The following is a 16,321-nucleotide window of genomic DNA, read 5'->3' on the forward strand; positions in this document are numbered from 1 at the left end:
GGGATTCCGCTCAAGGAGTAGCAGCTACTGACGTCACTGTCTGTATATGGACAGTGCCGTCAAGGGCTTCCCAAAACACTGTGCTTAAAGTAGCGATATGCCCGGGGAGTCCCCAGTGAGCGGAGGAGCTCCCTCTGCTCCTCCGCTCTGAACTAATTCTGAAGCAGGGAGCTGATGCTTCCCTGCTTCAGAATTGGGTTCAACTGCATCTGCGTCCTGAGGATGCAGATATAGTTGACAGCGGGACATACCCCAGGCTTCCCGGGACACCGCCCGGAATCTGGTACTGTCCCGCTGAATCCGGGAAGGTTGGGAGGTATGTGTAGCCTATGGCAGAGCAGGGAGATACCTCCCTGCTCTGTCATAGTGTTCGATAGTATCTGCGTCCGAAGGACACAGATACTATTGAATGTGCCGTCGCTACCGCTGTAGCAGCCATAGCGGCTAGTAGCGGAGCCTCTGAGTATGGGGGGACCTGTGCCAGCTGGCGGCACGGGCCCCCTCATGCCTCGGGCCCCATAGCAGCCACTATGGTTGCTACAGCTGTAGTTACGCCACTGGCTTCAACAATAAATGACAACCTCTGAAAAAGTGTTGCAATAATATGTAATGGTGTCTCAAGCCGAGTTAGGGCACTTTCACATCAGCGTCACCCTTCCGTTGATGGGTTCTGCTAGACCTTTCCGTCAGAGGAACGCATCAACTGAAAGGCAAACGGAAACCAAAGCTTCTGTTTGCATTACCATTGATTTCAATGGTAATGCTTCCGTTGCAAATGGTTTCCGTTTGTCTCCGTTCTGTAAGGTCTCCATTTTGTTATTTTGCGCAAACAATAGTGCAGTCGATTACACTATTTTTTTCAACAGAAAGGCCTAGCGGAACTCATCAACGGAAAAGGTGACGCTGATGTGAACAGACTCTAAAAGACTAGAAACACCTTTGGTGGCCTTTTATTTTTTTTCATGATATGTAGGTATTTTACTATAAATAGCACTTTTGTAATTCGCTTTTCTTAAACAATTTGGACTGTTTAGCTTCTGCAGCATCTATGTATCAATGTACACAGAAGTTGCAAAATGCAGTTCTCACCCAATTTGATAGTGCTGGTATGTTGGCTTGGTCTGTAGCGTCTCCTGTGTGCTCTTGAGCCATCATGTAAGCCTAAGGCCTCGTTTACACGAGCGTGATATACGTGCGTGCGACGCGAGTGCTTTTCACGCGTGTCGTACGCACCTATATTAGTCTATGGGGGCATGCAGACAGTCCGTGAGTTTTGCTCAGCGTGAGTCCGCTGAAAAAAACTCACGACATGTCCTATCTTTGTGCGCTGTTCGCAGTGGCGAATTAAGTAGACCATGGGCCCTGGGTTGCTACCCAAACTTGGGCCCCCCTTCCTCACCACCGCCCTGCCGCGCTGTAACTATTTTTAACACTACCTTTTTGGGCAAGCATTAACAGTGTTACGATTTCCCTTGTCACAGCGCGGTGTCCCTAAATACTGACAGTATCACACTGTGCAGGGACACAACCTCCTGACAAGGGGAATTGTCGATCAGTCCTGGACTGCAGAATGACTTTTTGTGAAATACAAGGATTCCTATAATAAACATGTCAGGAGAGGTGACAGATTCTCTATAAATCCAGTGACTCACAGGTGACGACGTCTCAGATTCTAGTAGTTTTTTTCCTCTTTTCTTCTCCATCCGGTCCAGCGCTGATGACGACTTCTCCCGGCCAGGACTCCTTTCTGTAAAATTTGCCACTCAGACGTCTTCTCACTCTTCCAACATTTCCACACCTATAAACGAAAATAAAGTTATCATGGTGCCACATACTGTACCCCTAAATATAATAGCACCAAACACTGCGCGCCTGAATATAATACCACACACTGTAAAACACCACATACACACAGCCCCCTGTACATAGTGCCACACACAGTCCCTGTAGATATTACACACCCCCATAGATATCGCCATACACAGCCCCCTCTATATATCACACATCCCCCCCGTAGAGAGCGTTACACACAGCCCCCTATAGATAGTGCCATACAGCCCCCTGTAGAGAGCGCCACACAGCCCTCCCCCTCTTGCAAATAGCACCAAAAAGCCCCCCCTATAAAGAGCGCCACACACATACCACTGTGGATAGCACTACACAGCCCTCCCCCTTTGTATATAGTGCCACACAGCCCTCCCCCTTTGTATATAGTGCCACACAGCGCTCCCCCTTGTATATAGTGCCACACAGCGCTCCCCCTTGTATATAGTGCCACACAGCGCTCCCCCTTGTATATAGTGCCACACAGCGCTCCCCCTTGTATATAGTGCCACACAGCGCTCCCCCTTGTATATAGTGCCACACAGCGCTCCCCCTTGTATATAGTGCCACACAGCGCTCCCCCTTGTATATAGTGCCACACAGCGCTCCCCCTTGTATATAGTGCCACACAGCGCTCCCCCTTGTATATAGTGCCACACAGCGCTCCCCCTTGTATATAGTGCCACACAGCGCTCCCCCTTGTATATAGTGCCACACAGCGCTCGCCCTTGTATATAGTGCCACACAGCGCTCCCCCTTGTATATAGTGGCACAAGGTTATGTACACATTTAAAAACTTTATATTATATTTATATATATATATATATATATATATATATATATATATATATATATATTAGTATGTGTGTGTATCAGTGTGATTGATTGATTTTATTAAAAAATATTTTTACTTTTTGAGATACAGCTGCTTTGTATCTGACAGGATCAGTGACACGCAGGATCCACCTCAAATCTATCACATCTAAGATTATAATTAAGCGCAGGGCCCGTTTCACTGATCCCGTCAGTCCTGCTGACCTGACGGATACAGGATACAAAGCAGTTGTATCTCAAAAAGTGAAAATATTTTTTAATAAAATGTAATTACAAAGTTGCACCAAACACACATTTTTATTAAAAAAAAATAAAAACTACGTGATTTTTGCGACGTTTTTTCCGTAGACCATGCAGGTTTTGTTTTTTATCGTTTTTATACACACCTTTTTTGCTATTTTAGAATTTTTATTCATAAAGTTTGAAAATAATAGTAAAAAAATAAGCTTTTTTACGTTTCAGCTATTTTTTTTTTGGTAATAACATGGTTTTACCCTAAAATAGACCTCCTTTTATTTGTAATCGTCATTGTTTACCGTAAATTTTAATATATTACATGTCTATATTAGGGTAATTGGGTCAGCGCTAGCGTTACAACAATGATTGGCAGGGGGAACGTTTTTTTTGGGGTGGGTATTTTATGTGTATTTATTATTTAATTTTTTTTTGCACTTTACTTTACTATTTTTTTATTACTATGGTCTGTTCCTCAAAGGTCAAAAAAGACATTTGGGGAACTTTATATATATTTTTTCTTTCTTTTACACCAAGCTTTTCCCCTGTAACTGGAGCTGCACAGCAGCCCCAGTTACAGGGGAAATCATCCCTCTCATAGTGACGATTGTCACTAATAGAGCTGTGCTGAGTCTAAGTAAGTTCCGTGCGAACTGCGTGATTCGCGCAACAGCTGTTAAACTCTGAATGTAAACAGAAAAGCATCACGTGCTTTTCTGTTTACAAACATCCAAACGGAGTGTCCTAATGATGGCGGCATCATACGCTGATAACACACGGAGCTGTTATGTGCCTTTTGCGCACGCAAAACGCACACACGTGTAAATCAGGCCTAATACTGATCAAATCAAAGTTGCTGCAAAACTTATCAAATCAAACCTATAGGCACTAATTTACATTCATAGATACATTTTTTGTATATTGTAGTATATAATTGAAGGTTAGGTACATTTTGAGATTTGCAGCGAAGGGACAAAGTGGTATAATCTATTGGGTTATAATTGTTAAAAAAAAAAGGTACACACGTATATGATAACATTTTAACGCTGGAGCATTCAGATGATCTTGCACTCCTTGTTGTTTTTTGTAAGCATTTTTGCAACCAATTTTTTTATTTCTTTTGATTGCTGCAATGCATCTGAAATGATTAAAAAAGCAACTTTTTAAAAAGTCTTAATTAAAAATGATTCTACCGCTTTGTGTCTATAGATTTAAAAAAAAACTTGTGTGTGTGTGTTTAGTCTGATTCTGTAATCATGTGTTACCCCACTCCCTCTGCCCACTTTTCTTGATCGCCCACGGTGTCAGGTGAAAAAGAGTGAAACATGACTGCAAGATGAGAATAAAAACAGGAGTTGTTTTAGTTCTGCAACCATGGAGACATAGAGGAGCTGCATACACAGATTGATAGGAGAGCTTATCTTTAATTAATACTATTTGCAAGGTTGCCTCTCCTTTTTTTTTTTTTTTTACATTTTAGATACATTTGATCAAAAACAAAATGATGCAAAAGTGGATATTAGTCTTTCAAACATGTAAGACCAATCCTGATCAGTTGTAGTTTGGTGAATGGTGAGCAAACCCTATAGCAATAGCCTGTTTTAACAATGGGAACATTTAGACCTCTGCACCCCTTATGTCAATCATGATTAATATAAGTTGTTGATGATTTTACTATTGATAAATTTACTTTTATTCTCTGAGATGATATTGAATTTTTTCCCTTCCTATCTGTATTACTTTGCAGCTTTTTAAAAGCAGGAGGTGAAGTCATCAATTCAGTTACTTGGCACCAGTAAGTGTCTGTTGAGAAATGTTTTTAGCACTCTTGCGTGTGTGTGTGTGTGTGTGTGTGTGTGTGTGTGTGTGTGTGTGTGTATATATATATATATATATATATATATATATATACACACACACACTACCGGTCAAAAGTTTAGGGTCACTTAGAAATTTCCTTATTTTTGAAAGAAAAGCACAGTTTTTTTCAATGAAGATAACATTAAATTAATCGTAAATACACTCTATACATTGTTAATGTGCAAAATGACTATTCTAGCTGCAAACGTCTGGTTTTTAATGCAATATCTACATAGGTGTTGTGATCGCAATTTGAGTCACGTTACGCCTTGATCTCCATGCAGGTTCAAATCAGGTGGGGGGGGGGGGCGAGCTCGGAGAAGCAACAGATACACTGAGACGTTTCTCAAAGTAAAAATCCTTCTGACTTTATTTAACTGTAGTGGTCGCTTTTATAGCGTCAGAACAAAAAACATTCCATAACATATGAGTCATCTGTATATTCAATCCTTACATCCTTACATCCTTCTTTCCCATTGGTGGAACACAAGGTATTCCCTTAGGTTTCCTTTTATGCTTAGGGGGGTTGGTCAAGTGATTGACCGCCATCTGTTCGCAATTTCAATGGACAGCAGAGCAGCTGCAAACTATTTCCTCTCTTAACCTTTCTAAAATACCCATTCTATTGTAACACATGTTCTCCTCTATAACATTTCACTCCTTGGGGCCCGAGATACATTATACATATATTTATTCCATAACAATCCCTCCTTTTGTGATTTTACCAACACCTAAATTCCAATGCTACTTCTATCTCCTGATAGCAAGGCTTCGATCCATTTCTTCACTTGATTCACACAGGTATGTAGGTGGGGTAATCTCACAACACTCTTTCATCATAATGTATAGGCCTCTGACTGAATGCTTCCCTTATTTTGCAAAATGTATAACAATTGAAACATGTAAGCAATATAAACAATATTATGAAACATATCAAGGGTTGGAATAACACATGCAGTGGCAGTGGGGGAAAATCCTGTAAATATGTCATACCAGTGATGGGCACTAGAATCTTTTATTGCTGACGATAAATTTATTACTTCCCTAGCTGCTATTGTAGCCAATACTTTCACTTTACTTAGAGTTACATTATGGGCTGCTATCAATTTCTTTACGTCTTTAGACTTTTGTAACACTTGTTTTAACTCTTCCAGTGGCAAACTAAAATTTCCATAGGGCAAAGGTTCAGGTACCCATACAGTGGACATTATTTCTTCTAAAGTAGGCAGGAACACTATAGTTTGGTTCCCCCAAGTCAAATGCGTCACATTGTATAGACATCCTGAAAATGGTCCTGTGAGATTAAACTGGCTAAGGGTCTGCTTGTCGTTAGTTATTAAACATACATGCTGTGGACCTACTTCAATATAAACCTGTAGGTTAGCTTCTGGGATTATAGTGAGTGTGCATACATTATCCTGCTGCTGCATTAGACAGGGTTCATATATCCCTGACTGTTCATTACATACATATCCTTGCTCTGTTAACTGGCACAAATCTATATTCCTTGTCTTATTTTGAGAATCTATGTGTGTTCCTTTCATTTCCGGCATCCAATATTGTCCTAATAATGTCACCGGATCAATCATTACCATTGGCATAACAATAAATTTGCATAATAGAGTAGGATTTTTCACATGAAATGCTATTAGTCTTCCTGCGCACCATTTAGGTGTACACTCAGTATACTCAGGCTGGAACAATAACCACGTATCATTTCTCTCTCCTATGGGCAGAATGTCCGTCCATTGCCTAACATGACTACTAAACAATTTATTCTTAAAATTATTAATCTGTTCTTGTTGCCACATCGCTTTAAGCGTACATACTGTCCAATTTACAAAAGTTGATACATTCTGTAATGTTGTATATTCGGTTAGCATACTTTCATTAAAAACATTTAGAAACAGTTCATCTATAGCTAACCCTTTCTGCTGTACCTCAAAGGTAGTAGGTAACCATGAGGCACCTATCCTTAATGCAGTAGATGTGTCGTCTCCCACTGAGTTTAATTTGTTCATAACTGTTTCTAACTGTATACCATTCAATACTCCTAATCCCGTTCCTACCCCTCCTAATAGCGGGTCATACCATTCTCTTTTTTGTCTATGACAGCTGGGGGATTCAGGGAAGGAAATATTGAAGTGTACATTCTTTCTCTGCTGTTGGGTTACAGCGCTCTTACAAGTGTGTGGGATTCTTTCCAGACTTTGTACTGTTATATGTGGCTTAAAACTATCTCTTAAAATTGTTATCAAGAATACAAAATACATTCTATTTCTTATTTGGCTATTATTCATACATAATATCATCCCATCAGTCTCTTTTATTACAATCGTAGAGTTGAGCCTCTCCTTGTTGCATCTTTCATAAGTCTTATTTATCATTTCATTTCTATTTTTACTGGTTGTATATTTCTGTAGATGCTGTAAATCTGGTTCATAACAACAAAACAACAGCCGTCTCTTCTTGTATGCTAATGTTGGCTGTTTTGTCTATGTGAAGGTACACAGTCCCTCCATGTGGTCCTTTTCTCCAAGTCCCTTCGGTTGTAGTCACATTTGTAGTATAACACGGGGCATTGGCCTTACAGGTGTAGTTACCCTGCTTTCTATCCACTGTGGCATTCGCCCACCCTGTCCTGAACTGTTCCAGTGATTCTGTACTGATTACGTGTACAGGAGTAGCAGTTCTGCCTTTTTGGATAAGAGCACACGCAACAACCGCCGCAACAACCGCAAAGATCTTCATTCTTCTGGCTGAAGAACCTTTTTACAATGACTGGCGTGAATCCAGCTTGCCTTTCCTTCGAGCTTCACTGAGGTGCTTGTAACGAGTAGGACTTGAAAAGGACCATCAAACCTTGGCTCAAGGCTCTTCCTCACGTGTCTTTTGACAACGACCCAATCTCCTGGTTCTAGCTTATACGTCAACTGAATCAGGACCTGGAATGGAAGCAAAGACTTGTGCATACACCTTGGTCAATTGTTTGTTCAGCGTTTATACATAATCTGTTAGTCTACCATACTGCATTTGGAGCACCTGTGGAAAATAACATCCTAATCTGGGAGCCGACCCAAATAAGATCTCATATGGGCTGAGACCTGTTCTTTTTGTGGGCATGTATCTTACTGAGAACAAGGCTAATGGTAGACACTCGGTCCATGGTTTCCCGGTTTCTACCATTGCTTTTTGGATTTTCAATTTGAGAGTCCCATTTAGTCTCTCAACCTTCCCACTACTTTGTGGATGGTATGGTGTATGTAGGGCTTGACTTATGCCTAGAGCTGACAACACATAGTTCATGATTTCACCCGTAAAATGAGTTCCTCTGTCGCTCTTGATCACCTCTGGAACTCCATATCTGCACACCACCTCGTTGATCAGTTTCTTTGCTGTGGCTACGGCTGTAGCTTTGGTTACTGGAAAAGCTTCTGGCCATCCTGAAAAGAGATCAATACAAACAAGCACATACTCATAGGTACCAACTTTGGGTAGTTGAATATAGTCTATCTGCAGTCTCTGGAACGGATATATAGGTCTGGGTGTGTGCTTCTGTGGTACTTTTACAGTTCTTCCAATATTATGTGTTGCACAGATCATGCATCCTTGTGTAAAACTGCTGGCCATCACACTAAACCCCGGAGCATACCACACCTTGTTTACCAAGTCCATCATTGCCGTTTTTGACTGGTGTGTCTCTCCATGTGTTATTTGGGCCATCATTGGGAACATTGTCTTAGGCAGGCACAGTTTATTCTGGCATTGCCAGAGGCCATCTTTTCGTAGCGTTGCTCCTTGGGCCGTCCACTTGTCTTTTTCTTCTTCTGTTGCTTGTCCTTGAAGTTTTTGCAGTAGTTCCGGGCTTACAGCTGGTCTTGTTTCCTCTGGATCTTTTATCTGATATACGGCTGCTAACACGGGTAGCTTCTGTGCTGCTTGCTTTGCTGCTTCGTCTGCCAGGCCATTTCCCCTTTTGTCTCTGGTGAACTCACCTTAGTGTGAGCTTTAATTTTTACTACTGCTACTTCTGTGGGTAACATCAGGGTCTCCATCAAGTATTTTACAAAGTCTGCATTCTTTACAGGTGTACCTGCAGAGGTCAAAAATTGTCTAGCCTTCCATATGGGGCCATAATCGTGTGCAATCCCAAAAGCATATCGAGAGTCAGTGTATATATTTGCTGTCTTTCCTTCTGCATGTTGGCATGCTGCTGCCAGGGCCTTAAGCTCCGCTTCTTGTGCTGAGCGGGACGCTGGTAAGGAGGCTGCTTCTAGGACTACATCTTCGGTGGTTACTGCATATCCTGTAAGAAAAGATCCTTCTACACAATACCTTGAACCATCCACAAAGAGTATTAGGTCTGGGTTTTGGAGTGGGGTATCTTTCACATGTGCAAACCCCACTGTTTCCTGGGCCATAAGGGCCATACAATCATGTTCATCAGTTTCAGTCAAAAATTGTGACCATACTTTACCTACGTCTTCTCCCCCTTGCTCCAAAGGCAGTAAGGTAGCTGCGTTCAATGTAGTACAGCGGTGTAAAGTAACCTGCTCAGGAAGAAGAAGAGCACAAATTAATCTCAAATATCTTGCAGTGGACAAATGCTTAGGTTGTACTTGAGTTAGAATAGCAGTAATATCATGTGGTGGAAATGCCAGGACCAAATCTGAGGCCTTGTTTAACATTGAATTTACAGCAATAATAACTTTCACACATGATGGGGAACCTCGGGCCACAGGGTCTAGTCTAGCTGAATAACATGCTACCGGGCGCTGCTGTGGTCCATGACTTTGTGTGAGAACTGCAGTGTCATGTCCATTTTGTTCAGTCCAGTACAAAGTATATGCTTGCGTAGAGGTACTCCATGGATTGGTGTCACAAGCCGCTACCAAACACAACTCCTCCTCATTCAGCTGATAATCCAGAATACTTTGAGAATCTCACTTTTATCAGGTTCTGCAAATACTTGATTAATACAAAAACAAATAAAAATAAAACATTCCCAAAAACTTTACATCAAATTAACAATGTCCAGACAAGTTTTGTTTTGCCTTCTCCCTCATCTAAATCCATAAAAACTCGTGTGAGTGACGTCACATCGCCTCCTGTGTAACTTTGCTGGAGGGGGATGGTCTCTTACACATAAACCAAAATTGTACCTGATCAGTTCCTTCACCCTTCCCCCCTTTGTGGACTCTGCGAGAGTGATGTAGCAGAGTTCAAAACTACATCTCGACATAACACTAATTTAACCCTCTGTAATGTACAACAGCCTGAAACAAAAATGACTTTTTCCTGACAAACATTTGATCTTTACAATGACATAACTCATGTGTGAAATCAAAAACAAAACAATTGTAGTTAGTTATTCAATAAAACAGAAAATATTATCTCTGATCACATTAATTACTGCAAACCAATAAACAGTATAACGGTGGGGGTCACATACATTTTCAAAACCCCCGTGTCTCACAGTATCTGTAGTTTAATACATCTGAATTATCAAAACACATGAAATCTGATCACATCATAACACATAAATATCGTAACTTTTATAACCAACAGCGCTTGCGCATAAGAGAAGAAATTTATTTCGGTTTGTAGACATTACTGATATATATATATATATATATATATATATCTCAGCAGTGCATATTGAGATCCCTTTGTCTCATCAGCCCTGCAGACTGCACCCAGTCAGCCCCCCTCCTCCTCCTCCCAAACACAGCACACTTTAGAGGGGAGGGAGGGGGGTCACACACACTCAGCTTCTCACAACTTCTCACAATCTTAACACTTTCAATGCCGGCAAAACAACATACGTATCTGCAATCATTTATCACACCATTGTATAGGAATTATCTACGTTAATGTTTAACAGTACAATCTGACGGCCACCATCTCTATATTATGATGACGTGTTGTTTCATCAGTGAACTAGACTGGAACTTCTGTAAAATAGAAAAAACACTACAAATGACAAAATTAACAAGGTGATTATTTCATACTGATTTGGATGGGCCGGGCGTGGCCACATCAGGGGCAGGGGGGGCAGCCTCTCCCATTAGAAACAGTGCGCAGGGGGTTTCCCACCAACAATGAGGACACACTCAACATGAGGTACGGACGCCATTACCGGGCGTCGGCTGGTCCTGTTTTCTAATACATACAATATGACACAAAGTCATACAAAATATCTATATCAGCATTTAATGTTGTGTCCATTCATTTCAAGAATAAGATTACATTTCTTATCTCACCAGCAGCTGTTCTCCACCTCCCCCTTCTCTTATCACACTAGTTGATTCTAAATTATACCATATGGGAATTTACTATAAGGTCATTTGCAACATTAAAACAACTCCTACTTCTATCACTTCCTTTGCTTTAAACTTTACTTTATAAAATATGAATTTCCTCTGACAACCTCCTCGTACTACTTCTTCTGACACTTTTCTCCATGCTTCTGCTTTCCCCTGTAACTTTTTATCTTTCAACCATCCACGTTTTGTGTCACAACATTCATTCCATTTTTCTGCGTCTAACCGTCCATGGGATTCTAGACCACATGCTTTCATTAATTTTTTTTTTTTATTTTTTTTATTTTTTTTTATTTATTTATTTGTTCCCTGCGTTGCCTTTTTACCTTCTCTTTCTGCTACTACCTGTTTGGCGGTTTGTCCTTTGGGGTGCTCATCTCGTACTCTTGTTACAGATTCTAGCTACTGACAGATGAATTCCATTCTCATCTGTTTTATACAGTTTCTAGTTTCCGTACTTACTCCTGTTACAGATTTTAGCTACTGATAGATGAATTCCATTCTCATCTATTTTAGACAGTTTCTAATTTCCGTACTTACTCTTATTACAGATTCTAGCTGACAGACGAATTCCATTCTCATCTGTTTTAGACAGTTTCTAGTCTCCGTACTTAATAGGGACACCAGTTCCCCATTGTCTAGTTATAAGTGGTCGCCTATAGGCAGACCCTAAGTTATGTAGGGGGTAGTTTTCCTGATAGGTGAATTTCTGGATTTACGATCCCCTAGTAAGCTTACACCCTTTTAACAGGTGCTTGCTCACCCATATGCCATACCTCAAACTCTCGTTTGCCGTGACTGTTTCCCATAGCCCTGCTATGATGGAGGGGACTCTTACCCTTCTCTCTCAGTTTTTATCTTCACTAACAAACACTATGGCTATTGGCTGTTAGGGAAAGTCCCACACTACCTTTCTCACCTATTTTATACAGTTACTTATCCCCTCAAAACCCTTTTAAACCTTCTACTCTGGCCAGAGAATTAAATTCCTTTTATAACTAGCTTACTTTCTTCTTATTCACTTTAAACACCACTCAAGGAGATATCCTCCACACCATAACAGTAATATGACAAATATTCCTGATTCAAATAATAAGGCAAACGTAAAATCAAGCTGTTCATTTGACATGCCGGATTATCGGATTGCAGAAAATTTTGGAATTTTGAGCTGAAAATCAGTGCATGATAATCCCCGCAAGTACCTCAATGCTGTACACACATTTTCGGTATTTTGCCGGATTATCAGATTGCACAAAATTTTCGATTTTCGGGCTAAAATTTAGCCTATCATAATCCCCGTAGTCACCTGAAGCATGTACACATGTTTCTGGTAATTTGCCGGATTATCGGAAGTTTTTTCCAAAAACAATTTCCTTATTCTAAAATGCATTTGTGACACAAAACTGGGTTTCTACAACATTCATACAAATACTGCCATGGAGATCAGGCACTTTATCCTGAGGGTAGGATTACATATAGACTTGACCAGATTTTTACACTAAAAATACCCTCATGTGGCCCCTCTATCCCTCAGGAGTACTACCGGGAAGGTGACCTACCAGACAGGAAGGTGCAGAGCAGAGTTTGTAAGAATTAAGTCTTCTTACCTTGCTGCAGCAGTGGTCTGCACGTTCCTTCGTCCGGGTGGTCGCCATTCAAGTCCCGGGAGATCCCCTAGGTGGGGTGCCGTCCTTCTGGTCAAGTCCCTGGTTCGGGCGCCAATTTCTGTGATCGCAATTTGAGTCACGTTACGCCTTGATCTCCATGCAGGTTAAAATCAGGTGGGGGGGGGGGCGAGCTCGGAGAAGCAACAGATACACTGAGACGTTTCTCAAAGTAAAAATCCTTCTGACTTTATTTAACTGTAGTGGTCGCTTTTATAGCGTCAGAACAAAAAACATTCCATAACATATGAGTCATCTGTATATTCAATCCTTACATCCTTACATCCTTCTTTCCCATTGGTGGAACACAAGGTATTCCCTTAGGTTTCCTTTTATGCTTAGGGGGGTTGGTCAAGTGATTGACCGCCATCTGTTCGCAATTTCAATGGACAGCAGAGCAGCTGCAAACTATTTCCTCTCTTAACCTTTCTAAAATACCCATTCTATTGTAACACATGTTCTCCTCTATAACATTTCACTCCTTGGGGCCCGAGATACATTATACATATATTTATTCCATAACAGTGTATAGAGGCCCATTTCCAGCAACCATCACTCCAGTGTTCTAATAGTACATTGTGTTTGCTAACTGTGTTAGAAGGCTAATGGATGATTAGAAAACACTTGAAAACCCTTGTGCAATTATGTTAGCACCGCTGTAAACAGTTTTGCTGTTTAGAGGAGCTATAAAACTGACCTTCCTTTGAGCTAGTTGAGAATCTGGAGCATTACATTTGTGGGTTCGATTAAACTCTCAAAATGGCTAGAAAAAGAGAGCTTTCATGTGAAACTCGACAGTCTATTCTTGTTCTTAGAAATTAAGGCTATTCCATGCGAGAAATTGCCAAGAAACTGAAGATTTTCTACAACGGTGTGTACTACTCCCTTCAGAGGACAGCACACAAAGGCTAGAACCAGAATAGAAAGAGAAGTGGGAGGCTCCGCTGCACAACTGAGCAACAAGACAAGTACATTAGAGTCTCTAGTTTGAGAAATAGACGCCTCACAGGTCCTCAACTGGCAGCTTCATTAAATAGTACCCGCAAAACACCAGTGTCAACGTCTACAGTGAAGAGGCGACTCTGGGATGCTGGCCTTCAGGGCAGAGTGGCAAAGAAAAAGCCATATCTGAGGCTGGCTAATAAAAGGAAAAGATTAATATGGGCAAAAGCACAGAGACATTGGACAGAGGAAGATTGTAAAAAAGTGTTATGGACAGACGAATCGAAGTTTGAGGTGTTTGGATCACACAGAAGAACATTTGTGAGACGCAGAACAACTGAAAAGATGCTGGAAGAGTGCCTGACTCCATCTGTAAAGCATGGTGGAGGTAATGTGATGGTCTGGGGTTGCTTTGGTGCTGGTAAAGTGGGAGATTTGTACAAAGTAAAAGGGATTTTGAATAAGGAAGGCTATCACTCCATTTTGCAACGCCATGCCATACCCTGTGGACAGCGCTTGATTGGAGCCAATATCATCCTACAACAGGACAATGACCCAAATCACACCTCCAAATTATGCAAGAACTATTTAGGGAAGAAGCAGGCAGCTGGTTTTCTATCTGTAATGGAGTGACCAGCGCAGTCACCAGATCTCAACCCCATAGAGCTGTTGTGGGAGCAGCTTGACCGTATGGTACGCAAGAAGTGCCCATCAAGCCAATCCAACTTGTGGGAGGGTCTTCTGGAAGCATGGGGTGAAATTTCTCCCGCTTACCTCAGCAAATTAACAGCTAGAATGCCAAAGGTCTGCAATGATGTAATTCCTGCAAATGGAGCATTCTTTGACGAAAGCAAAGTTTGAAGGAGAAAATTATTATTTCAAATAAAAATCATTATTTCTTACCTTGTCAATGTCTTGACTATATTTTCTAGTCATTTTGCAACTCATTTGATAAATATAAGTGTGAGTTTTCATGGAAAACACAAAATTGTCTGGGTGACCCCAAACTTTTGAACGTGTGTGTGTGTGTGTGTGTGTGTGTGTGTGTATATGTGTGTGTGTGTGTATATATATATATATATATATATATATTTTCTCTCGCTCTCATACTCTCTCCCTCGCTCTCATACTCTCTCCCTCGCTCTCATACTCTCTCCCTCGCTCTCATACTCTCTCTCTCGCTCTCATACACTCGCTCTCGCTCTCATACACTCGCTCTCGCTCTCATACACTCGCTCTCGCTCTCATTCTCTCGCTCTCATTCTCTCTCATTCGCTCTCATTCGCTCTCTCTCGCTCGCTCTCTTTCTCTCGCTCTCTTTCTCTCGCTCTCTTTCTCTCGCTCTCTTTCTCTCGCTCTCTCTTTCTCTCGCTCTCTCTTTCTCTCGCTCTCTCTTTCTCTCGCTCTCTCTTTCTCTCGCTCTCTCTCTTTCTCTTTCTCTCGCTCTCTTTCTCTTTCATATTATATACATTTTACATATAAAATACCATTAAATTAGACTGTTCCAATTTTTATTTTTTTAAAGCAAACTAAAAACGTTTTGTACATGAGAGAGAGAACACGTGTAGCAATGGTCTTGGGTACTGTTTTAGCAAGGCGTTCCGAATGTTTTAGCAGAGAACCCAGTTTTGTTTGTTGGAATTAATACTGATTCATGAGTTGTTTTGTTTCCTTATCTGGTATTAAATATATAATAATAAACAAAATTATTTTTCTCTTTGCTTGAAACAGTTATTATATTGATGGTCGAACTGCATCTATGGAAGACTTTGTAAGCTCTAAGATTTTGGGCAGTTTATCTTCAGAAATAAAGACCGTGTTAAGGGTATGTACGATATGTATCAAAATGTGCGATTTTGTTAAGAATGCTGCTTGTACTAGGGGCTCACTGCAAAATATATACAGTTTGTTGTACTTTATGAAATATGAGCTAGAATAGTAGTGGGTTCTGTGGAGACCCAGGGTTCAGTAGCGAGGTCTCCAGAGTTCCACAAAGTGTTTACTGGTAATAATGCCAGGAGCAGAGTTTGTTGCAAGATAGTTGTGTCTGGTAGCTTTGATGCCCTCCTGGTGTTTGTTTACGCCTTCGCACCCTTTTCCATGACCCCCTTATTTGCTAAAAATGAAGGGAGTCCTTAATAGGTTTTTGCCAGATAAAAGCAAAGTGGATGTAGACCAACCAGTGACCAATCACAGCTGATAATATGGGAATGTTCTAACATCACTTAGAATGTTCAAAGGATCCTCATGATAAGGCTGTGTAGATAGCTATATAAACTTTATATAGACCTTATTTAATAATTAGAGCAGCTTATGAAAAGAGGCTGTGTACTGAAAAATTAGGTGCGGGCTGCAGAATTTGGGGAAAGTTGTTTACATCTGGATCAGCCCTAGATTTTATATATTTTTTTACTTATTTTTAGGCAGTTATACATCAGTGATGTGAGCTTCAGAATTGAGGTAAAGGCCACATTTTGCAGTGCTAAACCAAACTAACTGTGATTTTCTCTGCTGCATGCCATCATCATCTTGTTGTGTGATACAGTTTTACCACCCACAAAATACAAACCTCAGACATTACGAAAGCACAAAAACGACAAAATAAAAGGAAATACACCAAAAAACATGTAGCAGTCTTTT

General features: G+C 40.8%; 1 protein-coding gene across 1 annotated transcript in view; it reads left to right on the forward strand.

The window, feature by feature from the left end:
• The window catches only part of HPSE (heparanase), a 77,439-nt gene that overhangs the window by 33,833 nt on the left and 27,285 nt on the right, over window positions 1-16,321 (forward strand). The window contains exons 6-7 of the mRNA XM_075849818.1: window positions 4,640-4,687; window positions 15,413-15,506. Coding sequence (XP_075705933.1) covers window positions 4,640-4,687; window positions 15,413-15,506 — 142 coding nt within the window. The remainder of the gene's footprint in view (window positions 1-4,639; window positions 4,688-15,412; window positions 15,507-16,321) is intronic.

Source organism: Rhinoderma darwinii, chromosome 1, assembly GCF_050947455.1.
Source record: "Rhinoderma darwinii isolate aRhiDar2 chromosome 1, aRhiDar2.hap1, whole genome shotgun sequence".
Classification (NCBI taxonomy): Eukaryota; Metazoa; Chordata; class Amphibia; order Anura; family Rhinodermatidae; genus Rhinoderma; species Rhinoderma darwinii.